The sequence below is a fragment of the Pongo abelii genome, chromosome 13 (genome assembly GCF_028885655.2).
Source record: "Pongo abelii isolate AG06213 chromosome 13, NHGRI_mPonAbe1-v2.0_pri, whole genome shotgun sequence".
NCBI classification, from domain to species: Eukaryota; Metazoa; Chordata; class Mammalia; order Primates; family Hominidae; genus Pongo; species Pongo abelii.
Window position 1 is genome coordinate 129,277,631 of NC_071998.2, and position 25,945 is coordinate 129,303,575.

At 56.4% G+C, this 25,945-nt stretch overlaps 1 protein-coding gene and 1 long non-coding RNA gene across 10 annotated transcripts in view; one reads left to right on the forward strand and one right to left on the reverse strand.

The window, feature by feature from the left end:
- Positions 1 to 1,142: 1,142 nt before the first annotated feature.
- Positions 1,143 to 13,776, reverse strand: LOC129048050 (uncharacterized). 3 transcript variants are annotated; one of them, XR_008510060.2, is made up of 6 exons: positions 12,685 to 13,776; positions 11,839 to 11,970; positions 11,591 to 11,708; positions 10,241 to 10,409; positions 8,536 to 8,736; positions 1,143 to 4,391 (listed from the first exon to the last, which is right to left on the reverse strand). It is a non-coding gene; the product is annotated as an uncharacterized LOC129048050 (long non-coding RNA). The 3 variants fall into 3 exon arrangements; XR_008510059.2 differs by lacking the exon at positions 8,536 to 8,736; XR_008510058.2 differs by lacking the exon at positions 1,143 to 4,391 and having other exon boundaries at positions 7,868 to 8,736.
- A 164-nt stretch (positions 13,777 to 13,940) lies between these two features.
- CACNA1B (calcium voltage-gated channel subunit alpha1 B) overlaps positions 13,941 to 25,945 on the forward strand; it is a 247,192-nt gene continuing 235,187 nt past the window's right edge. For 4 of the 7 annotated variants that reach the window (XR_008510062.2, XR_008510061.2, XM_054520933.2 and 1 more), the window contains exons 1-3: positions 13,942 to 14,346; positions 15,209 to 15,315; positions 18,902 to 19,041. Coding sequence is in view for 5 of the 7 variants with exons in the window: in XM_054520933.2 (XP_054376908.1) it covers positions 14,064 to 14,346; positions 15,209 to 15,315; positions 18,902 to 19,041 (530 nt within the window). In the remaining 2 variants the exon portion in view is untranslated. Of the gene's footprint in view, positions 14,347 to 15,208; positions 15,316 to 18,901; positions 19,042 to 25,945 lie in introns of all 7 variants that reach the window. The other 3 variants (XM_054520928.2, XM_054520930.2, XM_054520929.2) reach the window with 1 other exon arrangement.

The following is a 25,945-nucleotide window of genomic DNA, read 5'->3' on the forward strand; positions in this document are numbered from 1 at the left end:
TCTTACAAGAATTTCAAATTCTTCTAGAATCCAATTTACCAGTGTTTTCCTTTAATGTGGTGGTTCTTAGCCCTGGCTATGCACTATACACAGGCTTTTACGTTTACAAAGCTCCCAGGTGATTCTCCTGTGCCACTGCACTGAGGCTTCCTCTACTTTAGGATTACAAAATTCTTAGCTCTTTTTGTTCTCCTTAGTAATTTTACTTTGTATTTCCATCAACCTATCTAGAATTTGTGGTATTTTTTGATTGTTTATTTGTCTGTTTTTAGACAGAGTCTTGCTGTGTCGCCAGGCTGGAGTGCACTGGCACCATCTCGGCTCACCGCAACCTCTAATTCCCTGGTTCAAGTGATTCTCCTGACTCAGCCTCCGAAGTAGCTGGGATTACAGGCATGTGCCACCATCCCGAGCTAATTTTTGCATTTTTAGTGGAGAAGGGGTTTCACCATGTTGGCCAGGATGGTTTCGATTTCCTGACCTCGTGTTTTTTTGAGACGAAGTTTCGCTCTTGTTGCCCAGGCTGGAGTACAATGGCACGATCTTGGCTCACTGCAACCTCTGCCTCCCGGGTTCAAACGATTCTCCTGCCTCAGCCTCCCAAGTAGCTGGGATTACAGGCATGTGCCACCACGCCCAACTAATTTTGTATTTTTAGTAGAGACAGGGTTTCTCCATGTTGGTCAGGCTGGTCTTGAACTCCTGACCTCAAGTGACCAGCCCACCTCGGCCTCCCAAAGCGCTGGGATTACAGGCGTGAGCCACTGTGCCCAGCCTATATACCATATGGTTTAATTATTGTCACTTTATCATACATTTTTACACGGTCGGAAAAGTCCCTCTTGATTTTTTTCTATGCTGTACTCAGCATTTCATTTGTCTGTTCTTTCAGATTAGCTTTGTTATGAATATTTCTATTTCCTTGTACCCATCTTTTTACACTCCCATTTCTCCAGGGGAAAACGTCCAGAAACAAATGAATCCTCAGGTCTGGAACTCAGGAGAAGACTCTGGACTGAGCTAAGGATCTGGAAACTCCCGAACAGAGCAGTGGTTCCAAGCTGGAGACGATTTTGCACCCGGGGGACATCTGCAAGGTCTGGAGACAGTTTGGGTTGTCACAACCGAAGGAGTGCTATGGCACTTAGTGGGATCAGGCAGGGATGTTGTTAAACACTGTACAGTGCACAGGACAGCCCTCCCCAACAGAGTTCCTGGACCGTACATGTTAATGGTGCTGGGGCTTAGAGGCCATTGACGGACTCGTGGAGCTGGCAAGGCGGCCCTGGAGTCTGTGGCCTGTGAGGGAAGCAGGAACCTCTGAGGGAGTGCAGCGTTCAGCAGCATCCACCCATCCAGCCATGAGGCCTGGCAGAGGGGTGGGAGAGGAGGTGGGTCTGCCGTAGACCCCACAAGCCTGTCAAGGAGCTGGGAATTGGAGTGAAAAGGAGAGCGACGTGGTCAGAACTGTGCCTTAGAAAGACCACTCTGGACACGGAGAAGGGGCTGGGGAGAGGCGAGGGCTGCGTGGTGCTGTGGCTGCTTACTGGAATGGCAGGCTAGGCCATTGAGGGCAGCAGTGAGGGAAGGGGTGATTCGGGAGCTGGAAGAGGCAGGACAAGGCAACGGGCTGGACTTGAGGGGTGAGAGGAGCTAGTGACCTTTGGCATGTAGCAAACATTTCTCATGCCCTGCCACCAGCATCATGCCAGGGCAGGCTGGGCTCTCACCCTCACTGAATGTCCCATGAATAATTATGTAACTAAAAGTGCTGTGTGTTGCAGGTAGCAACTAACCGGGGCTGGTGGCATGGGCAGTAAAAAGAATTTACCAAGACTGGTGTAGGTAAAGAAAGGCAGATTTATGAGAGAAAGTAGGAAAATACGTTGCAAGAAAGCAATGGGCAATCACCAAGAGAGACGCTGGCAGAAAGAGCGGAAGGTGTGCCGGGGATTTTATAGGTGGGGCTTGTGCTGGAGAGGGCCGTGTGTAGTGCTGATAACGCCCAGGTTGCAGGGAGCTAATGCATTTCTTTATCAGCCGAGGGTCTGGTGATAGCTGGGCATAGGAAGATTGTGATTCGTCTGCACGGGAGGGCCATGTGTCCTGGACCATGAAGAAAGGCAGACTCACAGCTTCTCCACTCTCTCTGTTGCTTTCCCCTGGTCCCGCCAGTCTGACTCCTCTCCCTCATTAGGACTCCGCAGCATGGATACCATGAAGGGAGGCAGAGCCTGTGACAGGAACACTCAGCCAGGGAGGCTTCTCTGATGAGGGCCAGAGCTGTCCAGGCCAGGCCTGGGGGGACAGACGCACATTCACGTTCAAGGTTTTGTTTGAACATGGTTTCAATGAATCCTCTCAATGTTTTGAAATTCCAACTTAGTTTCAGTCGTCTACAAAACCCTTGCTCCTCCGTAGCACCACCCCCTTTATGTTGTTATTATCACAAATTACATCTTGACACACTGTGGGCCACCAGCAGGATTTATAATTATTGTAATATGCAGTTGTCTCTTTAAATTGCAAGGCACTTACAGGGAAGGTGCCTGCATGCTCCCTCCAGTCCTCCAGGGAAGCAGCCCGAGTCCCCGGGAAGGGCCAGGTATTAACTTGCCAGACGTCGCAGCTCCTTCCAGGCTCCCAGCCGCTCTTCCGTCAGTGGATTCCAATTCTGAAAATCGGCTCACGTCCAGAAACAGCACGGGAGTGTGACTTCCTGCTGGGGCAGCCCCTCAGCCCCTGCCCTCTGTTGACTCTCACATGTGAAGCGTCCCCCTTGTTGGCCACTGGTTTCACCCCTGAGGGCACCATGCTCTGTTACCACCCCCTGTTACTGCCCCCAAGCCCCTTGGAGGCCGCCTGCCTCATCCTTCCCACAGGGATTAGGGAGCCGGGCTCTGTAGCTGCCTCTCCCATCATCAGCACAGGCTGCAGATGGGGAACCCCTCGACTCTCCCACCCTCAGCACAGGCTGCAGACGGGGAACCCCTCGACTCTCCCACCCTCAGCACAGGCTGCAGACGGGGAACCCCTCGACTCTCCCACCCTCAGCACAGGCTGCAGACGGGGAACCCCTCGACTTCCTGGTGATGCTGGTGTTCTCCCCAGGGCTTCCTGCACACCCACCTCCCTCCACCCCATTCCTTCCTCTACCAGCTGCCAGAGAACTTGAGGGTTTCTGCTTCACTGCGAGCTGGCTACCACGTTTTTCAAGGCTTTTAAGAGCCATTCCAAGTTTTCCCCACCTCCTGGGTCCTCAGAAAGTGCCCCACTGCAGCAAATGTTTCCAGACCCTTGGTCAAGCCCCTCACCCTCCCATCCTGGGACTTCTCTTCTGCCCCCGCTGAGGCCATCAACCAGTTCTTGCAATTACTTAGCTGTGCAGCCCCTTTCTCCCTTTTCAGGCTTAGCACCCTGCCCCTTCCCGTTGGTCTGTGCTGGGATTTAGCCCTCACAATTGGCCTGGCAGGCAGGTGGGACAGCTCCTGAGGCGAGCACTTGCTTCCTGGTGAGACAGGTGATTCTGTAACATCTCCAGCACAGTAGATGTGCTCACCTTTATGGGGCAGGAGGACCTGTGCACTTCCAGAGGTTCCAGAGGACTGGAGGGTCCTCATCGTTACATCTTTGGGACCCAGGTTTTCCCCAGGGGACCCTTACTTTCTACCTTTGCAGAGCTGACCCACCGGTGGCCCTTCACTCCGGTTAAGTGCCTGTTTACCTCTGTGGTAGAGGCACTCCAGTGTCACACCGAGCTTGGTAACAGCTCTCAGGATGTCGGTATGGGGAACCAGCCCGCTGTCCTGTCTTTGTTGGTTTGGTTGCTCCCCACTCCCAGTTTTTCAGCGGCCTGCATCATCCCACCAGCCACAGCGCTGTGCTCCACCGAGATATTTTCCCGGGTCATCACTCATGAAGCTCCCACCGTGTGCCAGAGACCACCGGACCTCCCAGCCAACCACGACAGCAGCCTCTGCACCCTTTGGGTGGTGGGCAGGACAGTCCCAGATCCTCTCCTGATGCCACTTATGTTAGTCCAGGTCTTCCAAGATGCAGATGGGATAAAGGTATAAGGATTTGGTTAGATTTTATTAGATGATGAAGGCTGAGTGTGGTGGCTCGTGCCTGTAATCCCAGCACTTTGGGAGGCCAAGGTGGGCAGATCACTTGAACTCAGGAGTTCAAGGCCAGCCTGGGCAACATGGTGAAACACCGTCTCAACAAAAACAAACAAACAAACAAAAATTAGCCTGGCATTGTGGTGTGTGCCTGCAGTCCTAGCTACTTGGGAGGCTGGAATGGGAGGGTTGCTTGAGTCCAGGAGGTGGAGGTTGCAGTGAGCCGAGATCACGCCCCTGTACTGCAGCCTAGGTGATGGGAATGAAGCCCTTTCAAAAAAAAAGAGATTTTATTAGATGATGAAGATTAGATATTGTTGTTATTCTTAGAGATGAAGCATGGAGGTAGCTAAGAAACCTGGAAGAGCTTCAGAATATGAGTAGCTCTAACTTCCAGAGAGGAAGAGAGGGAAAGAAGGTTGACTGGGAGTGACCTAGATCCCTGAACAACCTAAGGAAGGTTCAGGAAAGCTGCCAGGGAGTTCTTGAGCCAAAGAAGTGTGGCGTCAGCACAAATGCAGAGACAGATTCTGAGCACAAGAGCTGAGGCCATTGGTCATGACATTCCCATAGTTGGAGGCCTATGAGGCACACTTTCAAGGAAACTGCAACTGTTTAAAATAACAGTAATGTCCTATGTGTGTTTTTTTAAAAGAAAGGCTGAAAGTTAATTAGCTCATCATCCACCTGAAGAAGCAAAATCAACCTAAAACAAGAGGTATAAAGAGAAGCACTAATTAGATAGAAACTAACATGCACTGGAGACAATCAAACCAAAACTGGTTCTTTGGCAACACTAATCAGAATGGCAAGCCTCTGGGCAGGTGAGGAAGGGGGAGCATAAATAAACAATTTAAAAGTAGGCCAGGTGCAGTGGCTGACACCTGTAATCCCAGCACTTTGGGAGGCTAAGGTGGGAGGATCACTTGAGCCCAGGAGTTGGAGACCAGCCTGGGCAACATAGCAAGACTCTGTCTCTGGAAAAAATTTAACTAGCTGGACATGGTGGCAGGCACCTGTGATCCCAACTACTCGGGAGGCTGAGGTGGGAGGCTGGCTTGAGCCTGGGAGGTGGAGGCTGCAGTGAGCTGTGATTCCACCACTGCAGTCCAGTCTGGGTGACAGAGCTAGACCATGTCTCAAAAAATAAATAAATGAATAAAGTGGACACAGCCATAGATATAACATAGATTTAAAAGATAATATGAACAATTTTAGGCCAATACATTTCTAGAAAAATATAACTGAACTAATGCTGACTCAAGAGGAAATAGAGAACCCGAATAGTTTTATAACTCTTAAAGAGATAGAATCAGTAATTAAAATCACAAACAAAACATCAGGCCCAGTCAGTGAGTTCCACTGAACTTTCAAAATATAAATTCCCTATAGAAATGCTCTCTAACTCATTTACAAGGCTAGCGTAACCTGGATATCCAAACCTGATGAGAACGGTGCAGTGCACAGCTGCAAAAAGTCTAGACAAGTTATTGGTAAACCAGATCTGAATTGTATGCAAAGATGATTATGTTTGATTTACCCCAGGAATGACAGGTTGGTTTAACTTTAGGAAATCAGTTAATGTAAGCCATTCCCTTAACACATAGAAGGAGAAAAATTAGGTCATTTCAATGCAGAAAAAGCATTTGACAGAATTTATCACCTATTCATGAGAAAAACTCCTAGAAATTAAGACTAGAGGGGAACTTTGTGACGTGATGAAGGGTATCTTAAAAAAAAAAAAAAAAAAGAATAGGCCTGGCACGGTGGCTCATGCCTGTAATCCCAGCACTTTGGGAGGCCAAGGTGAGCGGATCACCCTGAGGTCAGTAGTTCAAGACCAACATGGCAAAACCCCATCTCTACTAAAAATACAAAAATTAGCCGGGTGTGGTGGCACGCGCCTATAATCCCAGCTACTTAGGAGGCAGGAGAATTGCTTGAACCTGGGAGGTGGTGGAGGTTGCAGTGAGCTGAGATAGTGCCACTGCACTTCAGCCTGGGCAACAGATTGAGATTTCGTCTAAAAAAAAAAAAAGAAAAAAAGAACATAACAGGCCGAGTGTGGTGGCTCATGCCTGTAATCCCAGCTCTTTGGGAGGTCGAGGCAGGTGGATTGCTTGAGGTCAGGAGTTCGAGATCAGCCTGGCCAACATGGTGAAACCCCATCTCTACTAAAAATACAAAAAAAAAAAAAAAAGATTAGCCAGGCATGGTGGCACACACCTATAATCCCAGCTACTTGAGAGGCTGAGGCAGGAGAATTGCTTGAACTCTGGAGGTTGAGGTTGCAGTAAGCTGAGATCATGCCACTGCACTACAACCTGGGCAACAGAGTGAGACTCTGTCTCAAAAAATAAAAATAAAAGTAAACAAAAGAATATAATAAACATCATATGTAAGTATGAAAGGTTGAATGTATTTTATTTAAGATGAGGAACAGGACAGGTTCCCACTATCACATTTCTGTACATCGTTGTACTTACTTGCATTGTGAGTCTCAGCTAGCAGAGAAATATAAGAAAAAGAAATAAAAGCTATAAGAATTGAAAAAGAAAAAAGAAGTATTGTTTTGGTATATCTATATAGAAAACAGAGAAATCTAACAATAAGTTATTAGACTCAATCAGGAAATTTAGAAATGTTGCTCTACGTAAAATCAATATACAAAATAACTGGGTTTCTCTTTCTTTCTCTCTCCTTCCCTTCCCTTCCCCTCCCTCCCTCCCTTCTTTCCTTCCTTCCTTCTTTTCCTTTTTTGAGATGGAGTTTCGCTCTTGTTGCCCAGGCTGCAGTGCAATGGCGCGATCTCAGCTCACTGCAACCTCCGCCTCCCAGGTTCAAGCGATTCTCCTGCCTCAGCCTCTCGAGTAGCTGGGACTACAAACACATGCCACCACGCCTGGCTAATTTTGTATTTTTAGTAGAGATGGGGTTTCTCCATGTTGGCCAGGCTAGTCTCGAACTCCTGACCTCAGGTGATCCTCCCGCCTCGGCCTCCCAAAGTGCTGGGATTACAGGCGTGAGCCACCGTGCCTGGCCCCAAATAACTGGGTTTCTAAACGAGTGACAGAAAATGCAACTTTAAAAATGGAATCCTTCATAGTAGTGTGAAAAACATGAAACACTTAGAAATAAATATAGTATAAATGTTCAGGAACTTGATGGAGAATATTATAAAAGTTTATAAGATAAACTAACGATGACCCTAATAATTAATACATATATATTGCATAAGGATTGAAAGCCTCAATACCAAAAATGTATATTTCCCCCAAATTTATCTATTGATTCTATATAATTCCTGTCAAAAGTCCACTGTGTGCATGTATATAACCTGACAAGTCGATCCTAAAAATTATAAGGGCAAATAAAGGGTCAAGAATAGAAAAAATTTGGCCAGGCGTAGTGGCTCACACCTATAATCCCAGCACTTTGGGAGGCTGAGGTGGGCGGATCACCTGAGCTCAGGAGTTCCAGACCAGCCTAGGCAACATAGCCAAGCCTTGGCTCTACAAAAAATACAAAAATTAGCTGGGCATGGTGGTGCACACCTGTGGTCCCAGCTACTTGGGAGGCTGAAGTAGGAGGATTGCTTGAGCCTGGGAGGTGGAGGCTGCAGTGAGCTGAGATTGTGCTATTGCACTGCAGCCATTGCACTCCAGCCATTGCACTCCAGCCCGGGCGACAGAGTGAGATCCTGTCTGAAAAAAAAAAATTCAAAGAAGAACCCAGGTAGAGGCATTAACCTTTTAATAACCTTTTAATAAGACTTTTGTAATCAATGCAGGGAGTATTGGCCCACAGCAGGTGAAGAGTTCGTCTGAGCAGAGCAGAGAGCAGACAGTTGGGGCCCTTCTGTGAATGGTGTCATGACAATTTAATTATATTAAGATGATGAAAATGGCGCCCGCCTCACATCATACAGAAAAATCATTTGCAAGTGGTTTAAAATAGAAAAAGCAAAACTGCACAAATTTTAGAAGAGAATATAGGAGAATCTATTCTCAAATCTTGCAAAGAATCTCTCACAACAATGAACAAAGGAAGAATTTCCTAGGATTCAAAAAGCACAAAACATAGAGAAAAGCTGGATATATTTCGGTTACAGTATAATGAGGAACTTCTACACATCAAAAGAATCACGAAATAAGCAAAAGACAAATCACAGAGTGAGAGAAGATACTGCAACTATACACATCTGATGGAGGATTTGTGCCCAGAACATGTAAGGACTTCGACAAGTCAATCAGAAGAAGAGACAGAATCCAGTTGAAAAGTGGGTGGAAGATTTGAACAGGCGTTTTGGCAAAGGGGAAGACGTGAATGGGCAAGGAATGTGAGAAAATGCCCTACTCCATTAGTGAGCAGGAAAACGCAGATTAAAACAGAGTGAGGGACCTGAAATGCCTACCAGACTGACAAAAACATGAAGGCTGATAACACTAGAGTGTTGGAGAGAATGCCAAGCAAGCCAGGGTCTGTGTGGTGCTGCGGGACGGTCATCACTGCACTTTGGGCCCTGATTTAGCAGCATTCAGTGAGGTCGAGAGGCACGTCCCATGGCCCAGCAATTTCTCTCCTTGGGTTACACATGCAGGCTCTTGTCCAAGCACTAGGAGAACGACATTAAATGTTCATTGGAGAATTCAAATAGCAGGAATTAGACAGCAGCACAAATCTCCATCAAAGTAGAATGGATCAATAAATTGTCACACGACAGACTAACATATGTGGTGAAAACAAGTGATTCACAGCTACATGCAACAACACGGGTATGCTGCAGCACCAGAGGATGACAGCTCAGCTCTCTTGTGTGAATTTCAAAAGCATGGGGCTGGGCGCGGTGGCTCACACCTGTAATCCCAGCACTTTGGGAAGCGCAGGTGGGCAGATTGTCTAAGCTCAGGAGTTTGAGACCAGCCTGGACAACATGGTAAAACCCTGTCTCCTATGAAAATACAAAAAATTAGCCAGTTGTGGTGGCGCACTCCTATAGTCCCAGCTACTCAGAGACTGAGGCACGAGAATTGCTCACACCCAGGAGGTAGAGGTTGTAGCAAGCTGAGATGGCACCACTGCACTCCAGCATGGGTTACAGATCGAGACTGGTTTTTTTTTTTTAAGAAAAAGAAATGAATTTCAAAAGCATGTACAACTGCACAATAAATTGCACATAGATGTACAGAGAGAAAGGGAACGGTGAACACAAAATTCTGGACTTGGTGACCTCTGAGATGCGGAGGTCCGGGAGGGGCTGCACCCTGCTTGGATGCTGGGATCCTCTGTGTCTTCCACAGAGCCCTAGTGCCTGTTATTATTTGTAGAATTAAATGTTAATTATATAAAAAGAAAAAAATCCTCCTAGTTCTCCTCCCCGCTTCCCCATAAGGGGACTCAGCACACAGTGACAGAGTTGAGATCTACAAGGGACATCGCAGGAACAACTGAAGAGGTGCTGGGCTTGCAGGTGCTGTGGTGGGAGGGTGGGGTGCAGGGGCCTAGTGTGGAGGGCAGCAGGGGTGTGGCTGCAACCACCACCTCCCACTGCAAGGGCTGTGACCAACTCTGGGACCCCTGGAGGAGTTTCTGGGGAACCAGAGTGACACCAGTCTGTCCAGTTTGGGACCTTCCCCAGTGGCGGGAGCCTGAGTGGGTGTCTCTGGAGGTTCCAGATGGGAATTCTGCCAGGTGAGAAAGAGGGTGAGGGAGTGAGGGATGGGGGCGGGGGACCGGGGGCAGCAGGAGGACTCTGAGGTTGGAGAGAGATGGGGGAGGGGCTGTGAGCAAGCGTGCTGGAGGGTCCGGAGGAAGATGGGACCCTCGAGGGGTGACAAGCTCAGCTGGTTGTTGGCTTAGACACTATGTAGCAGTGCCCACCACGCAGCCTGTCCTGGACTTAGTCACCCCCAGCTCCAGACTCTTGTCAACTCTACACATTTCTCTTGTGGATTCTCTTCCCTATAGCCCTGGATGAGCATTTCAAACCCTCTCCTCCTGCCAACCTGCAAATGCCCCCTTCTCACTCTCAGTTGCTTGTTTTGTTTCTTATTTCACTGAGAAAGTAGAATAATCACAATAAAACCCTCATCCTCCCCCAAATGAATCCTCCAGCCCACCTGTGCCTGCAATCACGCGACCTGCTTTTCTTTCCCTGCCTCGAGTGAGCCGTCCCAAGTCTGGTGCCCTCTTGCCTGGACGAGGCAAGACACTCTTTTTCTTGCATCAGCAATTTTTCCTTCTGTTGAGTCATTGCCATTGCATACGAAGTCCAGTAATATCCCCTACCTTAAAAAACAAACAAAAAAAACCTCCTTAATGCTGCATCTGTGGTGTTCCCTGTCTCACTGGGCAAGCTGTCTATACCTGCTGTAGGGACTTCCTCACTGACCGAGCTGTCTATACCTGCTGTAGGGACTTCCTCACTGAACAAGCTGCTACACCCACTGTAGGCACTGCCTCACTGACTGAGCTGTCTACACCCGCTGTAGCACTGCCTCACTGACCGAGCTGTCTACACCCGCTGTAGGGACTTCCTCACTGACCAAGCTGTCTACATCCGCTGTAGCACTGCCTCACTGACCGAGCTGTCTACACACGCTGTAGGCACTGCTCACTGACTGAGCTGTCTACACCCGCTGTAGGCACTTCCTCACTGAACGAGCTGTCTACACCCGCTGTAGGGACTTCCTCACTGACCGAGCTGTCTACACTGGCTTTAGGGACTTACTCACTGACCGAGCTGTCTACACCGGCTGTAGGGACTTCCTCACTGAACGAGCTGTCTACACCCGCTGTAGGCACTGCCTCACTGAACGAGCTGTCTACACTGGCTGTAGGGACTTCCTCACTGAACGAGCTGTCTACACCTGCTGTAGGACTTCCTCACTGACCGAGCTGTCTACACCGGCTGTAGGGACTTCCTCACTGACTGAGCTGTCTACACCGGCTGTAGGGACTTCCTCACTGAACAAGCTGTCTACAGCTGCTGTAGGACTTACTCACTGACCGAGCTGTCTACACCGGCTGTAGGGACTTCCTCACTGAACAAGCTGTCTACACCCGCTGTAGGCACTTCCTCACTGAACGAGCTGTCTATACCTGCTGTAGGGACTTCCTCACTGACCGAGCTGTCTACACCCGCTGTAGGCACTTCCTCACTGAACGAGCTGTCAACACCTGCTGTAGGGACTTACTGACTGAGCTGTCTACACCGGCTGTAGGGACTTCCTCACTGAATGAGCTGTCTACACCCGCTGTAGGCACTTCCTCACTGACTCATTCTCTTCAATCCACCCCACTCAGGCTGCTCCTCTGTGGAAACTGCTGTCCGGGTGATGGGCACCTCTGTCTTTCCATTCCGACGGCTGAATGTCGGTCCTCATCTCTATGGACCACACGCACTCCTCCCTCGGCTCCGGGACAGGGCACTCCCCCAACCCCCCACAGCCCTGGCTGCTCCTCCTCACCGACTTCATTCTTGGGGAGTGCCGGCGTCCTCTGTCTCTGACTTCGGTTGCCTCCTCGGTGGTGATGCATCAGGCAGGATGACACTCCCAAGGGACCACCTACCACAATCTGCTCGATCTGTGCAAGGCACAGGGAAGTCCCAAGGGCCAGGGTTCACCACACCCACGTGATGCCATCCCCCGCTGGAGGAACAAGGGGAGAAGGCAGGAACTGGAACCGGAGAGAGAGAAAGGAGAGTGGTGGGTACCTGACAGGGCCGGAGCTTCAATTGAGGCGCACAGCCAACCCTCGGTGACTTGGCAGGAGGAAGTCAGGGGAATAGTAGACACCTTGGCCTTGCTCTTTCCTTCCCTCAAGGGCCTTTGGTGCTCCTGTTGGCCTAGCATAACCAGAAACCACAGGTCAAGGAACAGGCTGATGTGGCTTCCAAAGGCCAGCTCCAGCATCACGCAGCACGGAGGGAAGGGCAGAGAGGATGTGGCGAGCCCAGCCTCCAGGCGCAGGGCTGCAGCAGTAGCCTCTCGTCTTGGCATCCCTTGAGAAACTCCACCCCTGCACAGCATCTCCACTTCTGTCCCCAATAGGCAATTCTTAATTTCCACCCTGTGACTAACAAGCTCTTCCCTCTGTCTTCCCCATCTCGGCAAAAGGCATCCCCCTCGACACAGTCACTCAGACCAAAAATGAACAGCCTGTGTTTCTATCTCTCCTTCACATTTACACTGGACGCACCCTCTCTAAGAGAAAGAGGCACTGCTCATTGCCCCCATGTTCAAACCACATCATCTCTCTGCGCTGCTGTCAAAACCCCTCCCTGGGCTCTGATTTTTCTCTGTGACAGGCCAGTTGGCAGCCTTCCTGACAGCCTTAGCACCTGCTTCCCAGCTAAGCGAACCCTGATTTTGTTTGGGGCAACTATGTGCCTGCCTAGTGGGTGCTGGCCATCCTGGTCCACTTCGACACATGTTCACTTTCCCACCCTGTTAAAGTCAGGGCCGGCCACATGGCCCATGGCGGCCTAACGGGGTTAAAGAGACACTTGCAGGGGGAGCCTCTGAGAAGCTTTTCCTTTGTTAGAAAAGAAAATCGTAACCTGATTCACAAAGTGGTCATCCTTTGTACACCTGCCACTTCCTTCCCGTTTGAGATGGTGGTGTAGCGGTGTGATGTCCTGTGCTATGACAGCCACCCTGGGGCATGAGGCAACAGGCAGGAAGGCAGTAAGTGTATGTGGGGATTTTGGAGGGAGGAGAGACGGTGGCTTCGTATTCAGTGAGATCACAATGGCATCGTGCAAACTGCTGCTAGCTGGGAAGCGGGTTGTTCACCTCTGAATGCATCCTAAGTGATTCAGCACCCCAGCCTCCTGCAGTCCGCACTTCACACGGCAGCCCGAGGGGACCCTTCAGAGACCCATGCGCCTCTGCTCGGAACTGTGCGGACTACCTCCCTCTCAGAAGGCACAGCCCGCACCCGGCCTCACTCTGCACTCAGCGCCTTGCGAGCTTCAGGTCTGAGAGGGTCCCTTGTTCCCGAAGGTCTCCCCGACCCCGGGGCAGCCTTTTTGGAGGTTGTGAGGATCCACGGTCCTGCACGAAGTGAGTGCTGTGTAAATGGTTGCTGTGCTTTGTACAAAACTATCAGCTCCGTGAGGGCAGAGCTGGGAGCCCAGCACAGGCCCGGCCCGCGGTGGGCGCTCAAGGAGGCCTGGGGGATGGCGGTGACCGCGACAGGTTCCCTAACGGGGCGTGGCCTGCAAGGCGGTCAGAGGCTTCTCTGAGCTGAGATCCCGGAGCCAGCCCCGTGCGTGGAAACAGCAGGTCCGGCACTCGGGCTGGGGGCCCCCGACAGAAGGGTCCGCGTGGCACCAAGGCCGCGAGCCGAGCGCACTCGGAGGGTTGGGAAGGCCGGGGATCTGGCGGGGACGGGGCGGGCCGGCCCAGGCCTGGCGCCCAGCTCTGGGCTGCAGCCCCACGGCTGGTGGCGCCTCCGGGCGGAGCGAGGGGTCCGTCTGGGCCGAGTTTGAGGAGCCGAGGGCGCCCAGGGGCGGTGCGGCCGGCAGAGTGGGCTCCGGGGACGACCCGGGCTGGCGCTGAGCGGCCGTCGAGGACCCACAGGCTCGTCCGCTCCTGGGCCCGGCCCAGCCCCGGGGTGGGAGGCGCGGAGCGCGGGAGGCTCAGCCGGAGGGGCCGGGGCCGGGCGGGGGCGGCCGCGGGGCGGGGCCGGCGCGGCAGGGTGGGCGGGGAAGGCGCGGATTGGCCGGGCCCCGCCACGTGACCGGCCCCTTATAGGGCGTGGCGCGGGGCCGCGGAGTCGGGTGAGGCGGCGGCGGCGGCGGCTGCGGCGGAGGGGCCGGCGAGGTCCGCTGCGGTCCCGGCGGCTCCGTGGCTGCTCCGCTCTGAGCGCCTGGCGCGCCCCGCGCCCTCCCTGCCGGGGCCGCTGGGCCGGGGATGCACGCGGGGCCCGGGAGCCATGGTCCGCTTCGGGGACGAGCTGGGCGGCCGCTATGGGGGCCCCAGCGGCGGGGAGCGGGCCCGGGGCGGCGGGGCCGGCGGGGCGGGGGGCCCGGGCCCCGGGGGGCTGCAGCCCGGCCAGCGGGTCCTCTACAAGCAATCGATCGCGCAGCGCGCGCGGACCATGGCGCTGTACAACCCCATCCCGGTCAAGCAGAACTGCTTCACCGTCAACCGCTCGCTCTTCGTCTTCAGCGAGGACAACGTCGTCCGCAAATACGCGAAGCGCATCACCGAGTGGCCATATCCTGCCGGGCGGGGCCGGGCGGGGCCGGGCGGGGCCGGGCGGGGACTGGAGTGGGGGCCGGGGCCGGGGCCATCTTCCCGGTGGCCGGGAGAGCGCGACCTGGGGAGGCGTCGCGAGACGGGCGAGGGGGGTGCGGAGGGCCCCGGGGCCCCTCGGAGCGGCGGGTGCGGGAGCATTTCCGTGAGTGCGGCGGGCGCGGGGCGGAGCCCCTCTGCTCAGGACTCGTCCCTCCGCACGCCGGGTCCTGGGGATCCTGGTCGGTGCACAGCGCGCGGCCAGCCTGGAGGGCACCGAGGGCGAAGCCGCGTCCGTGCAGGTGCGAGCGCTGTGGGGACGCGGCCGTGCGCGCGCCTGGCTGCAGGTGCCTGCGTGTGCGGGCTGAGCCGGAGCCCGGCGCTGCGCGTGCGTGCGCTCGCGGTGCGGGCTACATGCATGTTCACGTGCCTGTGTAGGTACATGTGGCTGCGTGTCTGGAGGGAGCAGCGTGCGCCTGCGCGGGGTCTCCCTCCAGCCTCGCCTGGGGGCGCTCGGCCCCCTCCCCTCGGGGCGCTGGAGTCGGGCGGAGCCGGGCCGGAGGCGCTGTCCGCGGTGCTGACGGCCGCCAGGGTGTGCCGAGGGGCTCGCGGCCCAGACTGCTGAGGCCCCGCCTCGCGGCCGCCCCTAGGGATGGGGGCAGGGAGTGAGGGGGGCAGGGAGTGAGGGAGACCAGGCCGCGTCCGCCAGGAGGGGGGCTCCGGACCCAGTTGTCTCAGCCTCTCCAGAGACGGCCTGGCGGTGGCTGCTGCACTGGGCTCTGCTGGCCTCGGCCTCCTGTTTCCCTCCCTGCGGCGTCTGCTGTCCAGTCCTTAACCCACGCACTCCGTTCGAGTACATGATCCTGGCCACCATAATCGCCAACTGCATCGTGCTGGCCCTGGAGCAGCACCTCCCTGATGGGGACAAAACGCCCATGTCTGAGCGGCTGGTGAGTGCCCGGCTGGGCCTGAGGGCAGGGTGGTGGGGAGGCCGCGACTCCACTTTCCTTTAGGGTCTGTGCCTGAGAACAGCTTCCTCGGGCAGGGTCGTCTGGGCAGTGCCCCTCTCCGCTGAAGGAAAAGGTAGGCCTGGCAGATAACACCTTCCTCGAGGGCCAGGGCAGCTGGAGTCACCGGCTTAGCCCTGGGCGTGGCCACGTTAGCCCTGGGCCAGTCTGTCCTGTGCCACGAGCTACCCCTGCACCTCAATGGCTGTCCTGGCTTTCGGTGCTAGACTTAGATCCAGAAAACCATGTTCTAAACTTGGGGTGGGGAAGGGGCATTCATGTCTTCGGGAAGGTCTGCTCTGAGCACCATGTGTGCCCTGCTGGGCTGAGATGGGCTTTGGCCTGGATGTGGGAAACCTGAGCCTCATCCTCCAAGTTGTCTTGTGCGAGCCTGCTTGGAACCTCTTCTCCAGTGGTCCTCACCATCCTGTGGGAAGCATTCCTTCTCAAACACTCTGAATCATTTTTACCCATCCCTAGATTCCAGCCAAGAGGCCCCCGTGGTAGCCCCCATTGGAGCATAGAGTCTGTGTGAGTTGGGGTGCCAGGGCAAGGTCTCCATGGCTCAACAGGAGGCGGGGTAGAAGGCCAGCCCTGTGGGGTCTCTGGAGGGGCTGGGTCAGAGGAAGGGCAGCATTTTTGAGGTGAGCACTGTTTCTGAGGTCAGAGCATGTCCCCCAGCCCCCACTCTTCCCTGATGCCTGGCCCCTTGTCTGGGTTCTGAGTGTGCCTAAAGACTGGAGCCTCCGGGTGAGCAGAAGGCAGAGCAAGTGGGGGCCCAGGGGGTGTGGGGCCAGAGGCGTCCAGGAGACGGCCTCTCTGGGGTGTCAGGAGCTGCTCCCTCTTCCCTTGAGCCTGGCTTCCGCCCCTACTAGCGTCCTGAGACAAGAGCTATTCAGACTTTAGCCCTGAAACTGAACTCCCTTTGAACCTGGGCCACCGCAGGCCCAGGAGTGCAGAAGGGAGACAGGGAGCCTGTCCTGGAGGTGAGGCACCAGGAGAAGGTGAGTGGTGGGCGGCCGAGGTGAGGAGGTCTTAATGGAGCACAGTCTGGAACGCCCAGCGGTCTGGGTTACGGCAGGGTGGGGAGGAGGAGTGTGGACAGCCCAGCCACACCATGAGGCAGGCGTGAGTCATGGTCCCTGTGGGGGACTTGGGCAGGAGCCTGGTGGGGCCCCTTGCTTTCTGGAGGCCGGAGAAGAGGGTGAGCGTGAGAGGAAACAGGTAGAGAGCCTTGAATGTGAAGCCACAGGAAGGAGGGCCGGGCCAGGGTCAGAGGGACGCAGGCCCAGGGGCCAGACCAGGGCAGGGGCAGGGAGGATCAAGCTGTCTTGCCCTGCCAGGCAGTGGGTGTCCAGCCTTGCAAGTTCCTGCCTCGCAGGTGTGGGAGGGTTTGCTTTGTGGTCATGTGTTGGGGAGGACACTTCTAGGGGTGGCGAGCTAACCTGTTGGGAAAACTGCAGAACATGCCTGCCCTGGGCCAGCCTAGAGATCTGGGGAGCTCTTGACCAGCCCCAGTCCCATGTGCAGGCCCAGCCATTGATGTCCCTTGGGATGGAGGGGAGGCTGTGCTGCTGCCCATGGAGCAGGCTGAGGCTGGATGGTGCAGGGGCAGCCCCCTCAGTTGTCTCCCAGCCTGGCCCTGGGCGAGGCCTCCCTGGTTCCCTGCCTCTCGGGGCTGTTTCCCACCTCCCCATCGACTCTGGAGCTACCTGGAGCCAGGCCCCAGCTTGCAGTGCAACACCAGGCTGCCTGCACACCCATCCCTCCCACCTAAGCCAGCCTTCGGCCATGGGCTGGGCAGGGCAGAGCTGTGAGGAGAGGGCTTGGGCTGGGGCCTCTTTCCCAGCCGAGGGTGCTGGCTGGTCCTTCCTAGGCGTCGGGCCTGTTCTCTTTTTCACCAGGAAGTTTACTGTGAAGATCTCTGTCTGCTGGGGTCCCACTGTTCCCCTGGGGCAGATGGTCAGCAACCCCACCCCTTGGGAAAAGGGGTCCCTCCTAAACAAATCAGACCAGAAGCCTTGAGGCCAGGAAGAGCATGGGCGAGTCAGCACGGGTCATGATGGACCCTTGGGTGCTGGTAGCTTCTACCAGGCACTGCCAGCCAAGCCTTGGGTCAGCTCCACCACAGGACAGGAGGAGCCCAGGCTGAGTAAGGTGGGAGTCAGATGCGGAGAGCCCCCCAGAGCCTGGCTTCCTGGGAAGGAAGGCACAGGCTGTGGAACTGGTGGCACTCACCTCCCCTGGCAGCTCCGCGGCAGCCCAGCAGCTGCTTCTTCCTGTGACCTCCACAGTCCTGAGGACGAACCCTCAGGGGAGGCCCTTGAAGCTGGTCTCCTCTCCCCACCCCTTCACCTGCTTCCTAAGGCAGCAGCCCCAGAATGCAGGTGTCCGACACCCCCATGCCAACCCTGCACGTGCAGCTCCCTCAGCCCAGCTCCCCGGGCTTGCCTTGCACAGGGCCTTTCCCTGCCAGCCCCACGCGTGTGCTCACGAGGAGTCTTTGGGGTCTCCCCAAGCTCCACACAGCCCCGTCTCCACCCTGTTTGCTGCTCCCAGCTCGGCACTGGTAGGGCCTGGCTCTACTCTCTCATGTTCAGTAACTGTTGGCTGGAGCTCAGCCTGGGGTGCAGGAAAGGGATCTTTCTAGGATCAGCTGTCTTCATTCCTTTGGCTGCTCTGTTTCCTCCACCTGGATCCCTTTCTCAAAATCAAGCTGTGGAAGCCTTGCCTGCAGGCGCCACGCCCTCTGGGAGGCTTCCTGCCGTCTGAGCCCAGGGTGGCTCCCAGCTTCAGGCCCAGACTGTGGCTGACTGCCTCCAGGGTCCTCACAGATGTGGCAGTCATCGCTCAGCACACTCAGGGCCGAGGTCGTGCTTCTCATTTCTGTTGTTTTCTGCCGAGATGTGCGTGTTCTGGTTACCCGGGTGCATGTTGAATGCATAAATGGGGCCTGGACTGAGTTCAAGAAAGCCTGAGCTGTATCCAGGCAACCTTGTGCAGGTTCCCACCCAGAGGCTGCTGTGGCCTCTGCCTGGCTCCTGAGCGTCTCTGTGCCTCTGTCTCCCTCATGTTAGAATGGGGATGACCTCATGGGATATTAAAGGGCCACCCTAGTTAATAAAGGAAAAACTACCAGATAAGCACCCACAACTGTTACTGTTACATCACTGTCTTCCCCGAAGCAAGGCCCACTGCATGGTGCTAGCAGGGAGACTGGGGCCCCACTGTGATGTGGGCAGAAGCTGAAATGCCAGGGTGAGAGGCACGAGGGGCCCGCAGGCATGACTGGGATGTTGCTGCTGTAAACAGTGGTGTCCCGATTAGGGGACACGTGCAGACAGCAAGCAGGCTCAGTGATGGGAATGGCTCCTTGGAGAATGTGCAGGTGTTGGGGGCAAAGTGAGGAGGTCAGACCTTCACAATGGCTGTGGCCTGCACAGGGTGGGGTGGGGTCCTCACCAACTGTGTCTGCCTGCTACTACACCGGGTAGGGGCCGTGGTGACCACTGTTCTGCGCTTCTCCTAGGACGACACGGAGCCCTATTTCATCGGGATCTTTTGCTTCGAGGCAGGGATCAAAATCATCGCTCTGGGCTTTGTCTTCCACAAGGGCTCTTACCTGCGGAATGGATGGAACGTCATGGACTTCGTGGTTGTCCTCACAGGGTAGGCAAGCTGAGGCCAGGAGGCCCAGCACGTGCGGCCCGGGCGTGTGCTGTCTGAAGCTCAGTTGCGCCGTGGAGCTGGGGTGGCTGCAGTCTCCCCACTGGGGTCCCCTCACAGCCCTGCTGGAGATGAACGAATGTGAGACAGTCTGTTTGCCACCCTGTGTGCTATGGGGGTGCTTCTCCCAGAGGTTCTAGTGCTGTATTTCTCGCTGAAAGGAGGATCACAGTGACCTGTCCCCAGGAGGCGCTGGCTTGCAGAGCCCACAGACCAGGGGCCACCAGCTTCCATGGCTGGCCTGAGCCAGCATGGTGCCTGTTGGAGGTGGTTTTGCTGCCCAGGTGAGGGGCTTCCTAGTGAGGAGGAGGGCTGGACTTCTGGCCTCACCCAAGCCTGTGGTCTGGGAGGGGCACTTGGTGTTTTGAATTCTGTGCCTGCCTGAGACGCTCACCTGTGGTGTCCACCTCGCTCAGAGCCCTTGTGCTGCCTGGGATGAGGCTGTATGTGTCGAGTGCTTTCACAGTTCCAAGTGCCAGGAAGGTACTTCAGCAGTTTCTCCTCAGCCACTTACCCTAACAACAGCTTGTGATTGCCAAAATAACCAGCACATCTAGAAAGTGGACCCAAGGGGCCTGGATGGGAGCTCAGGTCCAGTGCTCTGCACCCCACCCTCCAGGGTGTTAACTCCCCAACCTGTGCAGTGGGCACTGTGAGGTCCCCTTTCCTGCTTCCCTGACTGGCAGGCGGAAAGCTGGGCTGGGCTGCTGTGGCTCTGGTGTGGAGAGTGGTGGCTGGGGAGTGAGTGCTTGGGGAGTTGCCCCCACAGAGCCTGTTAGCACTTCAGTGTCAGAGGCCCTGTGCTGGGCCAGGGACTGCTGTCTGCTCTGAGCCTTATGGTTCCGAGGCTCAGAGCCCAGATGGAAGAGGAGGGAGCAGGCCCCACAGCAGGTGAGAGCTCTCCTTCCAGAGCCCCATCCTCACCCAGTGACTGCCCCAAGATGCCTGGTGCACAGGAGGGTATATGGAGGGGTGTTTGGGCTGGTGGCAGAGGAGGAAGGAGATGGCTGTGGAGTCCTTGAGTCTGGGGCTCATGCCTTCAAGGTTCTATGTGTGTGAGGAAGAAGCAGTCGGCTGCACGACCTCTGGTCTCTTGGGTGAGGCCCTCAGAGGGAGCCTCGCATTGCCTGCCTGGATCCTGGGGTGCTGCCCCCATCTGCTCTGCCTGCTCCTGAGCCTGGGGCTGGCCCCTGCTGGGTGAGAGCAGCGTTTACAGAACTGGGCTTGGGGGTGTTGCACAGAAAGCTCAGCCCCCAGAGCTGTCTGGGCTTGGGGGTGTCACATGGAAGGCTCAGCCCCCAGAGCTGTCTGTGATGTGCTGGGCACAGCAGCATTGAGGTGGATTCTGTGCCTTTCTGCAGCATGGCCTGGGGTAGAATTTATGGAAGGCCCTGTGGAGGTCTGTGGTTCCACTAGCAATGCCCATTGGGGGCTGGGGTGGGAGGTGGCTGGTGGAGAATGTGGCCTCTCGGAGGGCTGGGCGCTCCCACATCCAGTGGGCACTCCCAGAAGCAGCTGTCTCTCGCCCTGTGGACCCAAGTCCCTGAGGACAAAGATGCCTTATTTTTTTCAGGGGGTCCCTAGAGCCTCACTTGGGGTGGGCACCCAGGAGGGGCAGTGAGCCTCTGCTGAAGTAATGAATTGTTGGGGTGTAAGCAGTGTTGGGGGGTGCGGGCCAGCGGGGAGCTGGGTAGAGGCGGCAGGACCCGGCGTCATGGGGCGCTGTCCACGGTGCTGAGTGTGTCGGCCCTTGAGGGCCAGCAGAGGAGGCAGGAGGAGTCGCACCAAGCCCTGGGTAGGACCCCTGGATCTCCCTGCACACATAGACTGGGTCCAGGGCTGCTCCTCTTTCCCCTCCCCTTCTTCCCCCTCCCCCTCCCTTCCCGCCTCCCTCCTCTGTTTCTCTCCATCTCTCTCCCTCCCCCTCCTCTCCCCTCTTCCCCCCTCCCCCTACCCCTCCCTCCTCCTCCCACTTTGCCTGTCTAGCCCTTTGTCTCCTCTCCACACTCTCTGTCTCTGGCCCTCTTGGTGTCTTGGTGTCTCTCTGCCTCTCCCTCTTTTCTTCCTGCCGCCCCTCTTTCCCTTGGCTTGGGCACGTCTCCACTCTCCTGTATCTGCAGCAGGGCCTGGGCGTTGCTGGGGTGGCTCCCAGGTTCCTCCACCTCCACACATCTTCCCTCCAGGCAGCCTGGGTTGCGCAGGGAACCCCGGATTGGAGGTGATCTGTGTCCCACGGGGCCACATGCTGTCTCCAAGTCACGGGAGGGAGCCGCTTTGCTGCTCTCGTGTGGGGCACCTGGGGACACGTGAACCCCTGTGTGTGCATCTGTGTGTGGAGGGGGCTGAGTCCGCTGTGGGGCGAGTGCTGGTCTGTGGGGAGCCCAGGGAGGAACCCTCACTTCACCCCTGTGAGCCAAGGGCCTGTGGGTAGTGGGCGGTATTTCTCATTAGTTTGTTGTTTTTAATTAGAGTTGATTTAATTGGTGCTCAGAGGGTTGGAGGGAGAGGCAGACACCCTGGCCTGTTGCTTGGCAAAGCCTTGAGCACCCTCAGAGGCCAGCTGGGGCCGCTCTGCTCCTGAGGCTGGTGTGGAGCTATGGAGGAGGCCCTGGGTCCATGCCTCCTGCTGCCTGGGGAGGCTCTGAGCCTCCGTGTTCTCACCTGGGAGGGAAGGTGGGCGCTCTGCCCCCTTGTCTCCGCTTTGCTTCTCTCCCAGGACTTTGGGGGCACCCTTTGTTAGCCTGCATGTGTGCATCTGGGCTGTGGGGGGGCTGTAGTCGGCTCTAATGCTGCCGAGCTCCTGCTGCCCTGGGGAGCAGCTGTGGGGCCTGGGCTGGGGTACTGTGAGGATCATCAGAGGGTGCTTCTGAGAAACCCCAGGCCTGTGAGGGCTGCTGGCAGCTTCCTGCCCTTGTGTGTGCCCAGGGCCTCCAGGTCCTCCAGGCCCTCAGTTCCCAGCTGTGCTCTTGACTGGGTCAGCCCATGTGTGGCCACCTGGAACTCCTCTGACTCGCTTGGGCCGGGGTGAGGTCACAGTGGCTGGGTCCCTGCCACGGGACTCTGCCTCATTTCCAGGAGGGCTCCTGGCGCCTGGCCGTCTCCTGTAGTCATCTGAGTGGATCATTTGCCAAGAGAGATTCTGGGCCCAGGAGTGAGGCTTCCCTTCCCCGGCTTCCAATAACACCATGCTACCAGGGTGGGGTCGGGGCTGAGCCGGCTCCCCACACAGAGTGAGCCTGGGGTGAGGACAGAGGCCTGGTGTTGTCTGACATGGGGGACTCCAGCAGTTCACTCCAGCAAGAGCCCCACTGAGTGCCAGGACGCAGCTCTTAAGGGCCTCAGGCCACGGGGAGGAGGTGGGAGGAGGCGGGAAGGCCGCCACTTCCCTGCCTCCGTCTGCCCTCCCGTCCATGCCCCGTCCACCATCCTGCCCTCTGCTCAGCTCTCTGGCCCTGTGTCTGTCCAGCCAGGTGGGCGGCCCTGCTGCCAGCCCTCCCTCCACCTGTTCATCATTCATTCATTCAGTGTTTGTGGAGCCTCTGCCAGGTGCTGAGGACTCAGGAGTGAAGGAAGACAGCTGAACCTCTGCCCAGTAGGCCGTGTTCTGGAGACAAGACACCTCCCGGGCCTGGTTTCTTTGCAGCCTGGTGTGGTGCTCAAGGGTGTAGGTGTGCCCCGGAGAGCAGTCAGCGGGTGGACGGATGAGTGGAAGGTGATGAGTTCCGTGCTTTTTCCCCACATGTGAAATGAGAGCAGTCAGCGGGTGGACGGATGAGTGGAAGGTGATGAGTTCCGTGCTTTTTCCCCACATGTGAAATGAGAGCAGTCAGCGGGTGGACGGATGAGTGGAAGGTGATGAGTTCCGTGCTTTTTCCCCACATGTGAAATGAGAGCAGTCAGCGGATGGACGGATGAGTGGAAGGTGATGAGTTCCGTGCTTTTTCCCCACATGTGAAATGAGAGCAGTCAGCGGGTGGACGGATGAGTGGAAGGTGATGAGTTCCGTGCTTTTTCCCCACATATGAAATGAGAGCAGTCAGCGGGTGGACGGATGAGTGGAAGGTGATGAGTTCCGTGCTTTTTCCCCACATATGAAATGAGAGCAGTCAGCGGGTGGACGGATGAGTGGAAGGTGATGAGTTCCGTGCTTTTTCCCCACATATGAAATGAGAGCAGTCAGCGGGTGGACGGATGAGTGGAAGGTGATGAGTTCCGTGCTTTTTCCCCACATGTGAAATGAGAGCAGTCAGCGGGTGGACGGATGAGTGGAAGGTGATGAGTTCCATGCTTTTTCCCCACATGTGAAATGAGATAAAGCAGGCAGGGTGCAGGCCTGGAGGTGCCACTTTGCATAGGGTCGTCGGAGGAAGGACTGGAGAGCGTGAGGGGTGAGCCATCTAGCAGCCTGGGAAGAGGTGTGGCTGGAGGTGGTGATTCGAGGGACATGGGTGTCCCAGTCATCTTCAGAGCTCGAGACCACCCAGGATCCCCAGGGAATGGAAAGTGTGGAGGAAGAGCTGCCCTGTGATGGAGACCAGGGCACCTGGACTTACAAGTGGCAGCTGGCGGAGAGGTTGGCGGAGCAGCGGAGGTGTGCCTGGCAGTAGATGGTGTTCTAGGAAGGAAGAGCATGCAGAGGCCTCTGCAGAGGCCACGAGAGGACCCAAGGCTGTGCACTGTGCCCCGTGGGTCTGAGGCAGGAGCTGGTCCAGCCATGTGGTGGGGTGAGGGCTTGCTGGGAATGGGAGGAGAGGGGTTGTGGTGGGCACCTGTAGGCAATGCTTGTCTTTTAGAGAGTTTTGCAGCAAAGTGAGGCGGAGTGACGGGGCGGGAGGGAGAAGGAGGCCAGGAGAGTTTTATGAAGTTGGGGGTTTACAGCCCGTCCATGCCATGTGCAGAGTCCAGGAGGGAAGGACAAGTGGACAGTGTGGACAGAAAGGGGACAGCCCTGGAGCTGTGAGGGAAGCAGAGTCCAGGCCCTCCGGGAGTGCAGGCCTGTGCATCTGCATAGACCAGCAGATGCAGGAAGGGTGGCGTGGAAGTCCTCTAACCGTGTCCAAGTTTCCACTGAATTTAGAAGCACGTCCATCAGCCAAGGTGGGGTGCGAAGTGAGACAGAGGGAGAGGGAGCAAGTGAGTGAGTGCGTGGACCGGAAGCCCCTCCACCCGCTGCCCCAGCCTCTCACTCCCCCTGCTCCACCTTCCGTCCACCCCTTCCTTGTCCCCTTGTCATCCATTCACTCATTCCTTAGGAAGGGGCTCGTCGAGCGCAGCTACTACCTCCTCGTCCGTGTTCCAGTTGCTGGGGACACAGTAGCGCACAGCACAGGCCGTTCCTGCCCTCTCAGAGGCTGCATCCTCCTGGGCGAGGCAGGCAGTGAGTGTTGCAGGGCAGTCGGGGTGTAGTGTGTCCTTCCACTGGGGTGGGGTGGCCCCTGGGGAGCAGCTCCAGCAGGGGAGAGGCTGTGAGGGTGGCGGGGGCAGGGGGGCCTTGGCTCGGGCGTTGGAGGGCTCTGAGTTCAGGTGTGGCCCAATTGACTCGTGATGGGTGCTGGGGGCACAGTGTAGATGGTAGGGAAGGAGAGTGGGAGCTGGAAGCAGTGATCCAGGTGGGAGTGGTGAGGGCTTGGACCAGGGAGTGGCGCTGGAGAACACGGCAGGTGGGCTCTGACGCCCAGAGAAGGTAGAGCCCACGGGAAGCCCCGTGGCGCCTCCAGAGTCTGTCACTCATCAGCGCAGGTGCCTTTCCCCTTCCGTGCCCCAGCCAGTCTCACGTGTGTCCATGCTCCCAGTCCTGTCCCCACATCACTGCCTCTGCCCTCCTGGGCCCCTCAGGAAGCCCCTGTCAAGCCTCTGGCCCTGTGGGGCTGGTTGCACCTGGGGGTCAGGGACATGGGCAGGGTGACAAGTCAGGGCCCCCAGAACCCCAAAGCCCTGGGCGTCCCCACCCCTGTTGTGGCTCCAGCCTGGTGCTACCCTCCATGGTCCTTGGGGACATCAGAGAAACACATCCTGCCTCAGGCAGGTGGCTCTCCGGGGGAGCTTTCCAACCATGGCTTCTTGTTTTAGTCTAAATTAAACTGGGATTTCTTTCCAGGACATGTAATTAGAGCTCAGCTTTCTCCCTGGACCCAACCTCCTGTGGGTTGAAGAGAGGGTGTGTGGGTGTGTGGCCGCTGCGCCAGGAGGGAGTCTGGTCTGCAGAGCTCAGGGGCCGAGGCACTGCTGACCCTGAGCTTCCTGGGCAACCACTGTGGCCTCATGTTCTTTTGGGCTTTGTGGACGCAGGCCGATTCAGATGGTGGCAGGCACTTCTGGGGCACAGGGAGAGCCAGGCCCAGCTCAGGACCTCACAGAGGGTCCCCGCAGGCAAGGAGGGTCCACCCAGGGGAGCAGCAGCCCATGTGCAAGTGTGCGGCTCAGGGACGACCTGACGCTGTGTGTGAACATAGGTGACAAGAGACATTGTGCCTGAGGGGCCAGGACACGTTGGAGCATGGACCGAGCTGGGCATGTCCGTGCTGTGATGGAGCTCTTCTGCCACAGGCTCTGCTTCAGCCTGGGGTTCTTGGACTGCAGCCCTGCGGGAGGTGCAGCACCCCGACCTCCAGTGCCGGGTTGGGCTGGGGTTTGCCAGACGTTCTCTCCCTTTCCCTACCTGAGGCTGGAAATGGCCTTTGTAGGCCCTGACCCTCCCTCCCTCACCCCTAGTGTGGCTGGAACCAGTGGAGCGGGGGCTGAGTTCTGACAAGTCCCTGGAAAGCAGGGAGAGCCCCCGTGTTCTGGGGTTGGGGCTGGGGTCACTCCAGGCATTGCCTGACCGGGGGCTCCACAGCCCCCCTCGTGT